This window comes from Crocuta crocuta, unplaced genomic scaffold, assembly GCF_008692635.1.
Source record: "Crocuta crocuta isolate KB4526 unplaced genomic scaffold, BGI_CrCroc_1.0 scaffold705, whole genome shotgun sequence".
Classification (NCBI taxonomy): Eukaryota; Metazoa; Chordata; class Mammalia; order Carnivora; family Hyaenidae; genus Crocuta; species Crocuta crocuta.
Window position 1 is genome coordinate 750,646 of NW_027527827.1, and position 15,814 is coordinate 766,459.

General features: G+C 39.0%; 1 protein-coding gene across 1 annotated transcript in view; it reads left to right on the forward strand.

The window, feature by feature from the left end:
* Window positions 1–15,181: 15,181 nt before the first annotated feature.
* Window positions 15,182–15,814, forward strand: part of CUNH12orf42 (chromosome unknown C12orf42 homolog) — an 81,068-nt gene continuing 80,435 nt past the window's right edge. The window contains 1 exon segment of the mRNA XM_077778514.1: window positions 15,182–15,375. Coding sequence (XP_077634640.1) covers window positions 15,182–15,375 — 194 coding nt within the window.

The window sequence follows — 15,814 nt, forward strand, 5'->3', positions numbered from 1 at the left end:
CTCAAGCTTCAGGATTCAACATCTCTGCCTAGAAGTGTCTCCTGATATTTTTGACCTGACTAAACGTTCTTCACCTTAGCTCTGAGTTAGGTGCTCCCTTGGTACCTTAAGCATCTTTTTATCATAGATTTTATCCTGTTGTGTTGTAATCTTGCTGCGGGAAAATTATGGGGCTTATGCTCCATTTATGTTACATCCTTGGTGCTTAACGTGGGGCACAGCATTTTGGTAATTATTTGGTAAGCCCCATGGTCTGGATCCCAACAGCTGGAGAAATGTTAACAACCAGCTCTGGCAGCTGGAAGCGTGTATTATGGAGTAGTGGGGACTGAATCATTTTCTCTGCGTATTTCATTTCTAACAAGCATTTGTTCCTCTATTTTTAATTTCTGGTCTGTTAAAGTTTCCAGGTTTCATCTTGGAGAGGAATTGACCTATTTCCAAGGCTTCAGTTACCTCTAGTCCTGATCCTACAAACTTTCAAACTAGTTACCTCCTACAAAGCTGAGTAGATCAGTACCTTGCTGAATGGAACTCAGCATTTCCCCAGGAACTTGTTATAAAAACAGAGGCTGAGACTCCACTCTAGACCTCCTGAGTCAGAATCTGCATTTTAACTAGTTTCCCAAGTGATTTGAATATGCTATCAAATGTAAGAAACACAAGGGTGCCTGGGTGGCCCAGTCGGTTAAGTGTCCGACTTTAGCTCAGGTCATGATCTCACGGTTTGTGAGTTCAAGCCCCGTGTCCAGCTCTGTGCTAACAGTTCAGAGCCTAGAGCCTGTTTCAGATTCTGTCTCCCTCTCTCTTTGCCCCTCCCCTACTTGTGCTCTCTCTCTTTCTCTCTCTTTGTCTCTCAAAAATAAATAAATGTCAAAAATGTTTTTAAATAAAATTTTAAAAATGTAAGAAGCACTGAATTCGTAGCAAGTGACTTTAAGAACCATGAGAGACTCTTGAATGCTGAGAACAAACTGAAGACTGATGGGTATGGGGGGGAGGAGGAGGGGGGTGATGGGCATGGAGGTGGGCACTTGTGGGGATGAGCACTGGGTGTTATATGGAAACCAACTTGACAATAAACTATTTAAAAAGAAAGAATAGTGCTTTTCTTGAATAGCCTTTATATAAATATATTTGTCTATGAAGAATCAGGAAAAGGTATTAGGATTGTTGCAAAGAGTATGAGATAGGACACTGATAGATCAGTAAGGTCTTGGCCAAAACCAGGAAGTAACTTTGTGACCAAGAAAACCTCAAATAGAACACCCCAGAACAAGGCAGACAATCTAAATATTTAAAATTGTTTCAAATGAGTGAGAAATGAGTTTTTCAGCTTAATGTCTTGATCGTATGCTTGGAAATAAAAATGTTTCTCTTTTTAAAGAAAGACCACATTTCTAGAAAGAAACATACAGACACCATTGAGGCAAACATAATTTTTTTTTTTTTTTGTAGCAGTTAAATGATCTAAGCGAAGATTTCAGAGCTCTCTCCTGGTTTCCGTTTTCTGTTCCAATCCCTAGGCAAAGCAAGTATTTGCTTTTAGCATAGTTGATACCCGAGCACTTTGCAAATGTTTCCACAAAGCCAGCTGCCCTTTATAGATCCCCCTGGGAACCTTTCTTTTGGTTACTAACCCTCAAGCACCCACAACCCCTGTTTGCGAAGTTATTTGTCATATGGGAAGGGCTCATGAATCTTCAGATCTTTTGGAAGAAGATGTTCAAAACTCCAGTCTGGAAAACTTTGTGCTTTGACTCAGACCTTTGGGCTCATCTGAAGACTAGGTCCTCCAGGTTAGCCATCTTATTGTAGCCGTAAGAAAGAAAAAAAGAAAAACCAAACAACACTTTTGTAGTATGTGTTGGCTAACTAACTCTTGAAAGATTGAAAGTTCTGAGAAAATTCATCTTGCAAGCTTTATTGGACTCTGAATATATTTTTGGAATAAAATTTTTGGTTATGAGTGTTGGGGCCACATGGAATGTCGGGTTTACTTCCATTGCCTCTTCCCTAATTCAATCCTGATTTTCCCTTGGGGGGTTCATTCATTATACCTACCGTTGCACCTCATTTTCCTCCTTTTCCCTGAGTGCATTTAATGATGGACCTTTACATTGAATAAATGACTATAGTCCATCACTGGGGAAATCAAGTTGCAGGATTGTCAGTGACAGAGACTGGTAACTACTGAGATGCAGTTGTGGTCCAGAAACCTAATTGTGGATTCAGGTTTCACTGCTCACACATCTAATAGCTATTTCAATTATGTGGACGGTGTGTGGGTGTACGTGTGCATTTTTTGTGCGTGCCTCTGTTCACAAACAGAACAAAAACTTGAACTCTCCAGCACATACCACCTGTTTTCACATCATTGTTGTTACAAAAGGGTTTTCTTTCTTTTAATTAGCAGAGCTGTCCTATTTTTCAGTAACTTGCCTCTTCCTTAACATATGGGCTGTAACTGTATTTCTTTTCATTAGACCTGGGCCTTGTTTGTCATTTATACCATACTTTTGCCTTTCTCTTTCATTTTGAAAGAAAGAGAGATTTTTCTATTATTTTAGAGCAAAGCACCTCTGGTTTATGTGGCGACTCTTGTGGCTTTCTAAATGCACTTGATTTAGCTTTCAATGTGTAATTACTGCCAAACAAGTTAATTGCTTTATAAGTGTCCAAAATTCCCTGGTTTAATTTTGCTTTCATTTACCAACCTTCATTATACATCCACTGTTCAACATAAACACAAATGATTGTTAATGAATGCCTAATGCCATATTCATTAGAAAATCAGGTTAATGACTGGCAATGAATATCCCAGCTTCTTTATTCTTTCAAGACATTTTTTTTTTGCTTGTTGATTACAATAGTTTTTTGTTGTTGTTGTTTGTTTACAAAGAAATTCTACCTGCATTATAGGCTTGCTTAGAAGTTTAAGATAAAGTTTTTCTAGGAAATCAGATAACCCCAAATCCTTGATTCCGCTTTCTGCTAACAGTTGCCTTTACTCTTTGGAAAGAGTTTCCTATAAAATGGGCAGTCAGAATGCACACGATTGCCTTGGACTATCATAGATAGCCTGTTGGTTATCATGAAGCCTTACTGTTGGTTATCATGAAGTCTTACTGTTTGGAGAGCAAAAAATTCAGGGTTACTGTGTACAGGTGTTTAGGTGGTGCACTGAACAACCTTAGGAGGTATCATTTGCTTTATACTCTGAATGATGCCACCTAGTTGAGCTACACACTACCCATGTAACTCAGAGTAGTGACATGAGAAATCTCCACGGAAATAAGACATGTGCACAGTAGTGTGGTTTGGGACAGCATTCACTGCTCGATGCTGACCACACTGGACAAGGGGTATCTCTACTCAGAAGACTATCAGGTATGGTTGGAATGAGTGGTAAGGTGTCCCCTGAGGAGGAGAACTGAGGTGCACATCATGGACATGGGCCTTACTCTCTACCTGGTGGTTTTTTTGTGAGAGCCCTTCCTTTTCCCACGGATGTGGGGTTACTTTCCTAAGCAAACTTGACAGCTGGGTTTTGACAGCCATTCGTGCGCTGAATACTGAGCAGGGGATTACGTGTGGGCTTAAACACAGAGCCCAGACGCTTGTGTGGACATGCTTAGGTGGACTTGCGCAGTTTCCTCATCTGTCAAATGAGGAGTTGGTGACGTAGTATTCCTCCAGTCCTTATGCTCTGTGACTTCTTTTGGGATCATGATAGAGTCCATCTGCATTCTTTAAAACGATCAACTGGATGCTTACCATGTACCTGGCACAGAGCTGAGGCCGGGGATACTGTGTGGGAAGACAAGTAAATTTGGCCCAGTGGCCCCCATTGCACCTGCCAGGAAGTACAAGTGTGACACACAGTACCACTTGCTGTCAGTGCTCTGGAATCTTATGAGACTCCCCAGTCCTCTTTCAATTTTCTTTCTTTCTTCTATCTGGAACCTTCTACTTCTCTTATCACATTCCTTTAATCTTGGTACTTTGACCTCAGAGACATCCCTGAATCTTCTGGTTTTGTATTTTTGGGGGGTTCTGCTGTCCATCAGCCAGATCTGCATAATCCACACTCCTTAGCTGCACACATGTCTGTACTCCATATGGCTCTCCATCATCATATTCAGTATTATTGAAGTTTTGCTTTGATTTGTATGGTTCTTTGGGTTCTATCTTCTGCCTTGGACTCTAATCTCCTTAAGGAAAGGAAGTGGTAGACTATTGCTTTTATGGTGTCTGGACATTTGTCTGTATCATGGTAATAGGTCTGTTAGGGTATTGTCGTCATGACAAAAGTTTCCTCAGGCCAATAAAAGCCTGAGGCATGATTTTAGCAAATATTAACCAATTAAAAAAAAATCAAGATTCCCCGAAGATTGTGACTAACCAAACAAAAATAGTATCAAATTGAAAAGCAAAAGCATGAAAGTAAATCCTGATATTCTCTAAGGGTTGATATTTTAATATCAAAATTACAAGATTCCGTACCTTTGTCGCATCTGCAGGGATACCTCTTCTGACTCCTGAGTGGACCTATTGTGTGTTTTGTATATTTGTATCAGTCAGGTTTCTGCTATGATCATTCTGCATAACAAAAAACTCCAAAATCAACTGCTTTCAACATGAGGCATTTGTTTCTTATTTATATTCACTGGTCTCCATGTCAGCTATGGCTCTGCTGGGCTCAGTTGGAATCAGCTCAAGGCTGTGGGTAGGGTCGGGGTCTAGCCTTTCACATTTGTCTCCTGGTTCTGGGAAGAGTAACTACTTGGGCATGTTTTTGTCCTCGCTAAGACAGAAACACAAGAGGCCAAGCCAAACCCTGCATGGGTTTGTACATTTAAAGCCTCACATACATTTAAAGCCTCTGCTCATCTCACTGGCTAGAGCAAGTCACAGGGCTTAGCTCAACATCAATGGGGCAAAGAAACATACTTCATTTACTCAAGTGGGAAGTACCTCAAAGCCACCGGCAAAAGATGTAAATGTTTAAAGTGATTTTATCCAAATACATTATAGTGTTCTCAAAATACGTTGTCTCTCTCATTCACAACATTTGTCACAGTTGAAATTTTGCACTTATTTGTATTATTCTTTAGCTACTACCTGAGTTTTCTTCTGGACTTTTGAAGGTAGGAATTTGTGTCTGTATGGCTTCATGGTTGTTCCCCTAGCCCCTAGCACAATGTTCTGGACAATGTCAAGTTCTCAACAAATGAACAGCCATTGTTCAAATGAATTAGCTTCTAACCTACCTAAAATCATCTCAGGAATGGAAATATATCTTTGTGAAAATTACTGAAGTGGTACTAAGTGTCTTGTATCAAATCTTTCAGAAGTCCTCTTTCTATATTCCCATTGTGAGACTCCCTGTGGGAGAGAAGCATATCCCACGCAAATGTGAGTAAGCAGAGGGGGACTGTGGAGTTTAATTGTTTGGGGTTCAGTTGCTTGATACATAGGAAAACATATTCCTTTCTATCTGTTTTGTGTGTGTGTGTGTGTGTGGTTTTTTTTTTTTTTTTTACTTTTTAACTGGGAAAGATTTTTTTAAATTTCAAAATAAGGAGAATATTGAAAGACATATCCTATGGAACTTTGGATCTGTCTGGGATTTACGCTACTCTTTTATCTTACACATACAGATATGTATCCTGAGAAAATAAAATGCTGTTTATCATTTGATAAAAACACTAGGAATCACAGTGCGTTAGGTGTATGTACAGTGCTTGTCTGTGGCACGATGTGCAGAAACTAGGACAATAGTTTCATCTAAAATAAGCAATAAAAAGAAACAGTTGAGTTCATCAAGCAAAAGGCTGACTTGTTAGTGATGTTCTCCCCCCATCCCACCTTCTACCCACTGGTTGCTAATGCTCTCCTCTTGGTAGGAGCCACAGTGAGTGTTTGTTGCTACAGCGTGCCTATGCACATCTATAAATGACTGCAGTGTGCACATGGAGATGGTCGCCATGGCTGGCCTGTCCAGTTGTCATGGAGCTGTGATAGCTTCCCAGGTTTCATCCCACCAGAGCAGTGTTTACAAAAGCAGGATTGGAAGAGAAAGAACCTTTCAGCCAACACTTAAATTTACATCCTAAGGGCTCCAGTAGCCTTCATTTCCTTCCTATTTACCATGAAGGGAATGGCAATGACTTTTGGAGAAGACCACAGAGCTCACTGGCATGGATGGCATCAGAAAGTCCCAAGCTCCAAATTACTGCTTGCTGAAAAGTAGCATATGGGGACTGCAAATAGAATTCAAGGGTAGAAATCCAGGGATGTGGGAAATCATATTTTAAGAGTAAAGAAAAAGACCAACTGTGGGAAGAGGAGAAACATGACATAGTTGAAAAATATGACCTGATTTTCTAACTGTTCTTATCCACCACTAAACCACAAGCACAGGACTATAGATAAATAATGAATCTGAAGTATGCTGTTTCATTGTTATTTTTCCATTTGAACTTCAGGCAATTGACCTCTTTTTTTTTTATTTTTTTATTTTTTTTTACAAATAGTTTATTGTCAAATTAGTTTCCACATAACACTCAGTGCTCATCCCCACAAGTGTCCTCCTCCATGCCCATCCCCCCTCCCCCCCACATCCATCAGTCCTCAGTTTTTGTCAGCATTCAAGAGTCTCTCATGGTTTGCCTCTCTCCCTTTCCCCCACCATTTCCACCCTTCTTCTCCCCCTTGGTCCTCCGTCAAGTTCCTCCTAATCCTCCTATACGTGCAAACATATGATATTTGTCCTTCTCTGCCTGACTTATTTCGCTCAGCATAACACCCTCAAGGTCCATCCATGTTGCTACACATGGCCAGATTTCATTGTTTCTCATTGCCATGTAGTATTCCATGGTATAGATAAACCACATCTTCTTGATCCGTTCATCTGTTGATGGACACTTAGGCTCTTTCCATGTTTTAGCTATTGTGGAGAGTGCTGCTGTGAACATTGGGGTACATGTGCTCCTATCAGGCAATTGACCTCTTAAGAATCTTTGCAACTCAAGAATTCTATGAGTCCCAGCATGGACTGTGTTGAAGAGGGACCAGATCCTGATAGAGCCCTTGCATTGCTGCCCCTCCACCACTAGGACCTTAAGGCTCTAAGAAGGCAAAGCTTTGTGGGAGAAGACCCCAGGCCCATTCTCTTGACAAGCAGTGACGCAGGTCACAGTGAGGATCGGAGGTTGCTAATTAGCTTATAGCACAGACACACAGTGCCTCTTAAGCTTACAGACACATCCCACCTGGGCACTTACCTCCCTCTTCCGCCTGCAGCTGAAGTGAGCACCGGGCCTACATGAGATCAGGGGCTTGACATCAGCTGAATCCTCTTTCAAGTTGTTTTATCCCCTCTTTTTCTCTTCCCCTTTTTTCTCCTTCTCCTTTTCTTTCTGTGTTTGTGTGACTTCGGGGGAATTGTAGAATAGGACTAAAACATCTTAAGATCTGTGTCTTTATTTTTGTTAATTTATTTTTAAAAATTTTTTAACGTTTACTTATTTTTGAGACAGAGAGAGACAGAGCACGAGCTGGGGAGGGGCAGAAAGAGAGGGAGACACAGAATCTGAAACGGGCTCCAGGCTCTAAGCTGTCAGCACAGAGCCTGATGTGGGGCTCGAACCCACAGACTGCGAGATCATGACCTGAGCTGAAGTCGGACGCTTCACCGACTAAGCCACCCAGGGGCCCCAAGATCTGTGTCTTTAAAAGATATTCCTATTATTTGCCATTGTCTATTTTATATTGACTATTATATACTTTATTACATATTATATATTACATGTTCTATATTGGGCCTTGAACATAATGTATTATATATAACATATCTTATATAATATGTAAGGCATCATATCTAATATATGACCATATATTATAAATCAAATGGTCCATGTTGTATATGTGTGTATTCTAATTTTGCACATTATATATTACATATACTGGCCACTTTTGGTCAGGAAGCTCTTCTGAAAGCAACAGTAAAGAAAAACTCCTTACATTCTAAGGAGCCTGTCAGATACAGAGGAATATAAATAATGGAAAATTAGCAAAAAAATATAAAAAAGTAATTGCAGGTAGTGAAAACTGCAATGCTGGGAAGAAGGTAAATTGAGGTAATCAGGTCAAAGATTACATGAGTGGCAAAGAGGATGTGGCCTTAGCTAGGGTAAGGTGGTCCGGGTAGACCTTTGCAAAGGGGTGATATTTGAGCCTAGTCCAGAACTATGAGAAAGAGACACCCAGGTGACATCCTGGTTGGCAGAGAGTTCTTGGAGGCAGACTATTTAAAGCAGAAATAACAAGCTGAGACAGACTGGGCTTAGCACATTGAAGAGTGGACAGGATGTGAACATACTGAGGTAGACAGCAGAGGAGGGGATGAAACAGTGGCAAGGGCCAGATCACTTAGAGCCTCATGGCCAATGAAAAGAGTTTGTCTTCTGAGTGCAAGACAGAAGTCATGAGAGTTTAGTTTATAGCAGGAGAAGAAATGACCTAATTTACTCTTTAAGAAGTTCTCTGAGTACTGAATGCAGGATGAATTTTAGGGAAATGAGAGACCTCAAATCCTATAAAGAAGTTATTGGAATATTCCAGAGAGGGGAAATAGGTTTGTAAGACAAGGTTTGTAGCAGCTGAATGAGTTGGAGGAGGTGGTTAGACTTGAGAAATATTTTGGTAGTGGAGCTGATAGAACATCATAATTGATTGAATGTGTGGTGTGAAGAAAAGAATAATTAGGGAAGACTTTTAGATTTTTGGCTCCCCAAAATTGGTGGATGGTAGTGAAGGTGGTAGGAATCCTGAGAATAGATTTTTGGTGGCAGTCATCAGTGGTTGCATTTGCAGAATGCTAAGCTTGACATGCTTAGTACTTAATGTCTTGTTAGTTAGAACTTAGACTCATGGTCAGACCTCACTGCAAGAGAGGTGAGGGAATGTCCACTAACTGTGCACATTGTGGCTTCAAATGAAGGCTCTATTACAGAGGAAGAGAAAAGGAATGTGAGGGTAGGTACCTAACAGTATCTGTCACAGAAATAAATAATAAAAATATGACTCAAAATATGGTTTCCAAAAATAATTACTTTGGAATGATTAATAGGTCAAAGAAGAAATAATGATGGAAAAGAAGGAAAATACTCAGGATTGAATGATAATAATAATTTTAAAAATGTGAGATGAAGCTAAAGTGGTTCTTAGGGGAGGTAGGTTTATGCTTTAAATGTTGTATTAGAGAAAAATGAAGGTTGAAAATTAAAGAGTGAGGCATTCAACTTAAGAGTTACTCAAAGAACAAAATGAATTCAAAAGAAGAAGAAAGAAGGAACTAATCAAATTAAGAAGAAAAAATCACCAAAATAGAAAACAAATACAATTAGAGATAATTAAAAAAACCCAAAAGCTTGTTATTTATTGGAAGGAGTATGTAAAATAGATAATCCAAGCAAGACTGATCTAGGAAAAAAGAGAAACAATATTATGAAAGAAAAGGGAAGCATAAGTACAAATACAATAGACTTATAAAATACAGAGTCAATATTATATAAATAACTATGTCAACAATTAAAAACACATTATGGAGTCAATATTCTGAAATTTCCAAACCCTCAAAAATAGCATGCTAAAATCGCTGAGTTTTATTAAAATTTCAAACGTGAGATAATCTTTATTTGGAGGAAGAGAAAAAGCATCCTATGTTTATTTTTGAAGTTAACAAACATTTAAAATAAAATGAGATAAACTATGGATCAATCTCATTTATAAAGAATATTAAAATTAAGAACTAGCAAAATTAAATTCAGTAATGTGTACAAGAAAATACATCATAACCAAGAAGAATTTATTCTAGGAATGCAAGAATGGTTCCATATCAAGGCATCAATTCATAAAATATATATTAATAGATTTACAGAGTAACATCATAGAACCATCCCAGTAGATACTTCAACATTAATTTATGAGAGGAAAAAAAATTTTTTTAGAATACTGGAAATAGAAGGGAACTTCCTTAACTTGGAAAAAAAACCCTATACAAATCTACAGAAAAACAATTCGATTAAATAGTGAGTTTTTGGAAACATTTCCATTAAAGTAAGGGAAAATAAGCGGTGCCTGAGTGGCTCAGTCAGTTAAGCCTAGGACTTCAGCTCAGGTCATGATTTCACTGTTCATGAATTCGAGCCTGTGTCAGGCTCTGTGCTGACAGGTCAGAGCCTGGAGCCTGCTTTTGATTCTGTGTCTCCCTCTCCCGGTCATGCTCTGTCTCTTTTCTCTCAAAAATAAATGTTAAAAAAATAATTTAAATTTTAAAAAGTAAGGGAAAACAAGAATGTTTACTATTATTGCCTCTATTCAAAAGTGTCCTGGGGTTCCAAGGTGATGAAATACAAGGACAAAAAGAATTTTGTGGAAAAAATATAGTATTGATTGTATACCCTTAAAGTTTACAATTATATTCATATTATTAAAACTTATAAGTTATTAAAATAAAAACTATAAATTACTTTGGAATAAACCTAACAAAATATTTGTAAGACATATATGGATAAAAGTACAAAGCATTACTTTAGGATATATAATGGAGGGTCTGAATACAGGAAGAAATACTATGGTACTTAGCTGATCCTACAAGTTACATGAAAGATAAAAGACTAAGAGTAGATGAAAGAATTAGGAAGAATAAAATATGGGAGCTTATCTGACCAGATATAAAACCTTTTTATAAAGCTATAAGAAGACAATGAGCTATTGGCTCAAGAATAAGTTGACGGAACATAATAGAATACATAAATCTGATGTACGAAAGAACATTAGAGACTAAAGGAGAATGGAAGTACTATCTAATTAATGGATCTGGACAACTGACCATTCCTACAGAAAAAAGGTGAAATTAAATACCTACTTCACACTATATAGCAAAGTAAATTTGGAGGGTGGCTCAGTCAGTTGAGCAACTGACTCTTGATTTCAGCTCAGGTCATTATCCCAGGGTCATGAGATGGAGCCTTGTGTCAGGCTCCGTACTGAACATGGAGCTTGTTTGGGATTCTCTGTCTCTCTCTCTCTGTCTCCTCTCTCTTTCTCTCTTTCCACTTTCTCTCTTTCTGTTTCTCTCACTCCCTCACCCCTCCCCTGCTTGCATTCTCTCAGAAAGAAAGAAAGAAAGAAAGAAAGAAAGAAAGAAAGAAAGAAAGAAAGAAAGAAAATATGGGATGAGCTTAAGACCTACACATGAAAGGAATAAACTTTTAGAAGAAAATTTAAAAAAAAAAAACATTTTTATGACCTTAAACCCTTAGGAAGGATTTCTTAAGGCATACAAAGCACAAACTTTAAAAGTATATGGATACATTTTACTACATTAAAATTAAAATGTTTCCTTCACCAAGGTTTATAATAAAAGCAAAAAGACAAGTTATAAGTTAACAATAAATACTTGGAAAGCAAACACTAAAAGGGGATTGATATCTAGCATTTATGGAGAATTCCTGACAGTTGATAAGAGGAAGGTAGGTAATGAGGTTGAAAAATGAACAAAGGATATGAATTGACAATTCACAGAAACCTAATATCCAGTAACTGTGCAAATAGAGTTGAGGGAAATGCAGATAAAAACCATAATTAAAGATCATTTCATATTCCTCAGTTGACATGAGCTAAAAAGTCTGACAACAATAAGTGTTGACAGAGGTGTAGAGAAATTCTCATCCCCACAGCTGCAGAATCACTTTGGGGAGTGTTTTCAGGATCCAACACCGTTGTATATTCCACAAACGCCTTTGACGCAACCATGTCCCCTCAAGTGTGAAATTAGAGACTGTGTACTCAAGGAGACACATAGAAGAATGGTTCCGTTGATTTTTGATCATGGAGAATTGAAAAGACATATATATCCATTAACAGGAGAATGGATAAAACACATATAAAAATACAATAAACACATTGTAGTCTATTTATACAGTGGACTGTTGCAAGTAGTTTTAAGGGATGAATTAAAGCTACGTATGTCATCAAGGATAAATCTCAATAACCTGATGCTGAGTGGAAAAATCAAGTTATAGAATTAACTCCAAGGTTAGTGTGATAGATACTACTGTCATTTAGGGGATGAATTTATACGTCTTTGCTGTCCCTTCCCAGGTCAGAGTCATTTGAGATGTAGACACACAAATCAGACAGATGGCGGTAAAAATACATTCCGGGTCAAAGATGGATTGAAGAGCTTAGTAGTGTTTCCCAAAATATAAAAATAGCATATCATCTTCTGCCATGGGCTTCAATTTCATTTCCAATAAAATCCAGTCTTTATTATGGCTCCAAGACACGATGCAATCTGGGCTCCACTACCCTCTTGGCCATGTCACTCATCCCTTTCTCTCTAGCTGTGCACTGCTTCAGCCCTCTATGGATACTTCCCTCTAGTCCCTTCGCATTTGTTGTTCTGTCTATCTGGAATGCACTTTGCTGCCTCCTTCCTTTTAGGGCTTGGCCCCACTTGCCTCAGAACCAGCGGAGCCTGGTCTGGAGCAGGGCTGGTACTCTCCTCAGTGAATGGATTTGAAATTACCCACCTGCTAGTCTGTGCCCAAGGATCTAAAATAACGGTGTCTAAATTTTAATTGCAAACTCTTAGCAATGAAAGAAAAGTGCCCATTTCCAATCTACTTATTTATGTACCATATTCTACTCCTTTCATTGGAATATTATGACTATATTATAAATATGGTATGAAATACATATCCCATCGAATTTAAAAATAAACGGGACAAAAGTCAAAGTGAATATTATTTTTTCATGTCTGATCACGATCATTTCATACTACCTTTAATTAATACGTCAAGAAATATTATACACAAGGGTCACTGTTAATACAGGATATAAAGTCTTTCTATATGTGGTCTTTATATAAAGTCTTTAGTAAGCATTCTTACTAAATTTCAAATATTTTGGCCAACTTCTTGACAACTGATTTGAGACCATCATTCTTTTTTTTACCTTGTAATGTGGTGGATGAGGGGATTACACTAGAAAGAAGAGAAGTGCTAAGTCAGCCATTTTCTTCGATGGATTAATTCAACAAATATTCAGTGCCTGCTCTGTGCTAGAATGTAAAGTCAGGCTGTAGGGTACAGGCTATTTGTTTTACTTTTTGGTTGTATCTCCTTACTTTTGGTTGGATGCCTGGTGCATATGAGATGCTAAGTTGGTATTTGCTGAATAAATGAATGAATGAGCTGGGCACTCTGCTGATGCTACAGACAGTCTGGTGAGCCTTTGTCCCTGATTTTCTACTGCTGTGTTTAGCTGTTGGTCCTAGAATGACCTTGCTTTGCTCTCCAAGCTCCCATATCTGTACCACCGTTCCCAGTGGTCTTTTTTCCCAGCATGTAACCCCACACTGCATGGGGTTTGCTCTACAGGGTCTGGAGTCGGCCTCAGTTGTGGAGTCCTTTCTCAAGGCATGGGGATGGAAAGGGGATTCCATCCAAAGAGCTGCCCACTAACTCCTCCTTCCAATGCTTGCTTTCCCTGATAGCACCGTTTCCCTCAACACAACTGTTGGTATTTGTGGAAAACATTACATTCTTTTCTGGAAAGTATGGTTTCAAGTGGTTCCACATTTTAAACACTTAGCCAAATCAGCGATCACATGCTAAACACGTTTTTTAAAGTTATGTGCAATTCAAGGCTTGAATACAAGCTGTGGTGGTTTTGAATGGGAAAAGATGGAGGACGGTTGGTCATGAACGATGCTTGGAATGCGTCATTTCCACAGCAAGTATTAAAATGGATATTTGAAAGAATGGACCAGGAAGTAGCTATGGCATGGATGAGCTGAGGGCTGTGAGAAGTAAGGTGAATTAAGGTGGGTCATGACACCTGTGATCTAGAAAAGAGCATCAGTTTCTCAGCAGGTGTGAGTTAGATTTGCACAAGAAAACATTTTCAGATCCTCTGTGAATGAGTAATTTGAGAAGTGGAGTGTCTTCATCTCAGCCTGCCATGGTAGCAAGCTCCTCTGTGATTTCAGCAGGAAATTAATCCTGCTGTGGCTGAGATGGTCTGGGGACAACTTTTATACTCAATTAAGTGCTTCTCCAGACATGTAAGTGTGGTCTATGGATGATATTAGAAATGTTTGACTTTTCTAATATCCACTATGAAAGTCCGAAGGAAAAAGATAGGAATGTCCATTCATTTAGACCTGAAACCTATAATAATTGGCCCAGATAATAGCTGGTGAGTCAGTGTCCTACAGAGTTGACACAAGGAGCTTATCTGCATCCCTGGAGGAGGTCCCACTAGAGACTCTACTGGTGTCCAGGAACTGGCTCTGCCTACATTCATAAGGCACAGAACTAGAGTGTTGCATTGAAGGGTGGAATCATAGACATAGAAACTAAATGGACACCTTCAGTTTTGCCTTTTAACAGACCTGAGTTGTTGTCAGAGTTAAATGAGTCGACAAGTGTTAGATGTTCCATTTATTCCACAAATTGTACTAAGTGTAATATGTACCAGGCATGGTTTTAGGCAGCTAAACAAAATAACAAAATAAAAGTGAACAAAATAAAAGGCCTTGACCTTATGGAGATTTCATTTCAGTGTGAAAGTCAGACAGTACATTGAGAGGTCAGACAGTGGTAAGTATTATAGAGAAAAAGTAGGATCAGAGAATGGGGGCATGGGCCATTGATCATAGTGCGTCAGATAAGATTCTTATTTGCACTCAAGAAAAACTAACTCCGGTCAATTAATCAGTAAAGGGAGTGAGCGAAATAAAATTGGGTGGTTCACAGATCTCGGTGGTTCACAGAATCAGATCTGAGGGTAAGCTTCCTGGAGCAGTGACTCAAAAGTACACTGCAGAACTGATCTGATATCTGATGCCCCACCACACCTCCACCACCGAGAATGTGATCTCCAGTGAATGCTGTCACTTCCACACAACACTCTAATTTGCAACATAAAGAGAAAGAGCTTCCTGCCCTTTCCTTGCATGTTAGTAGTTCATGAGTCTGGCTGCTGCTGTCAGTGCCTGGGCCTTGATAGTGTCCATTACTCAGATTTATTTCAAAGTAAATTTCAAAGATCAAAAGAGTTAGGGCTTTCTCTGCCTGGCTGCCGCTGCACTGCCATCAGGGTCATGAGCCATGGGCAGCCTATCATGCTGGCCAGGGTCACCAAGGTGCTGGGCAGGACCGGCTTCCAGGGACAGTGCACTCAGGTGCACATGGAGTTTATGGATGATAAGAGACCCTCCATCCTCTGCAATGTGAAAGGCTCTGTGCACGAGGGCAACATGCTCACCCTTTTGGAGTCAGAGCGAGAAGCTCAGAGGTTGTACAGACTTGTGGCTCGGTCCTACGTCTGAGTCGACCATTTGGCTCCCAGGGATGATCTGCGACTCTTAATAAAGCATTTATGCTGTACGTAAAAAAAAAAAAAAAGAGGATCAAATAAGTTAGGGCTAATAAACAACTTCAGTGAGGCTGCAGGATGCAAAATCAACCAAAAGACCGGTTGTGTTTCTGCATGTCAGCAATAAACAATCTGAAAAGGAAATTAAAACAATTCTATTTACATATGTATCCATTTATATACTTAGGAATACGTTTAACCAAGGAAGGTTAGGATTTATATGTTGAAAATTATTTTAAAATGCTGAAAGAAATTAAAGAAGGCCCATATAAATGGAGAGGCATCTGCATTCGTAGATCGAAAGGCCTAGCATTACTAATATGATACCACTATCCAAAGTGATTCAATGTAATGTGAC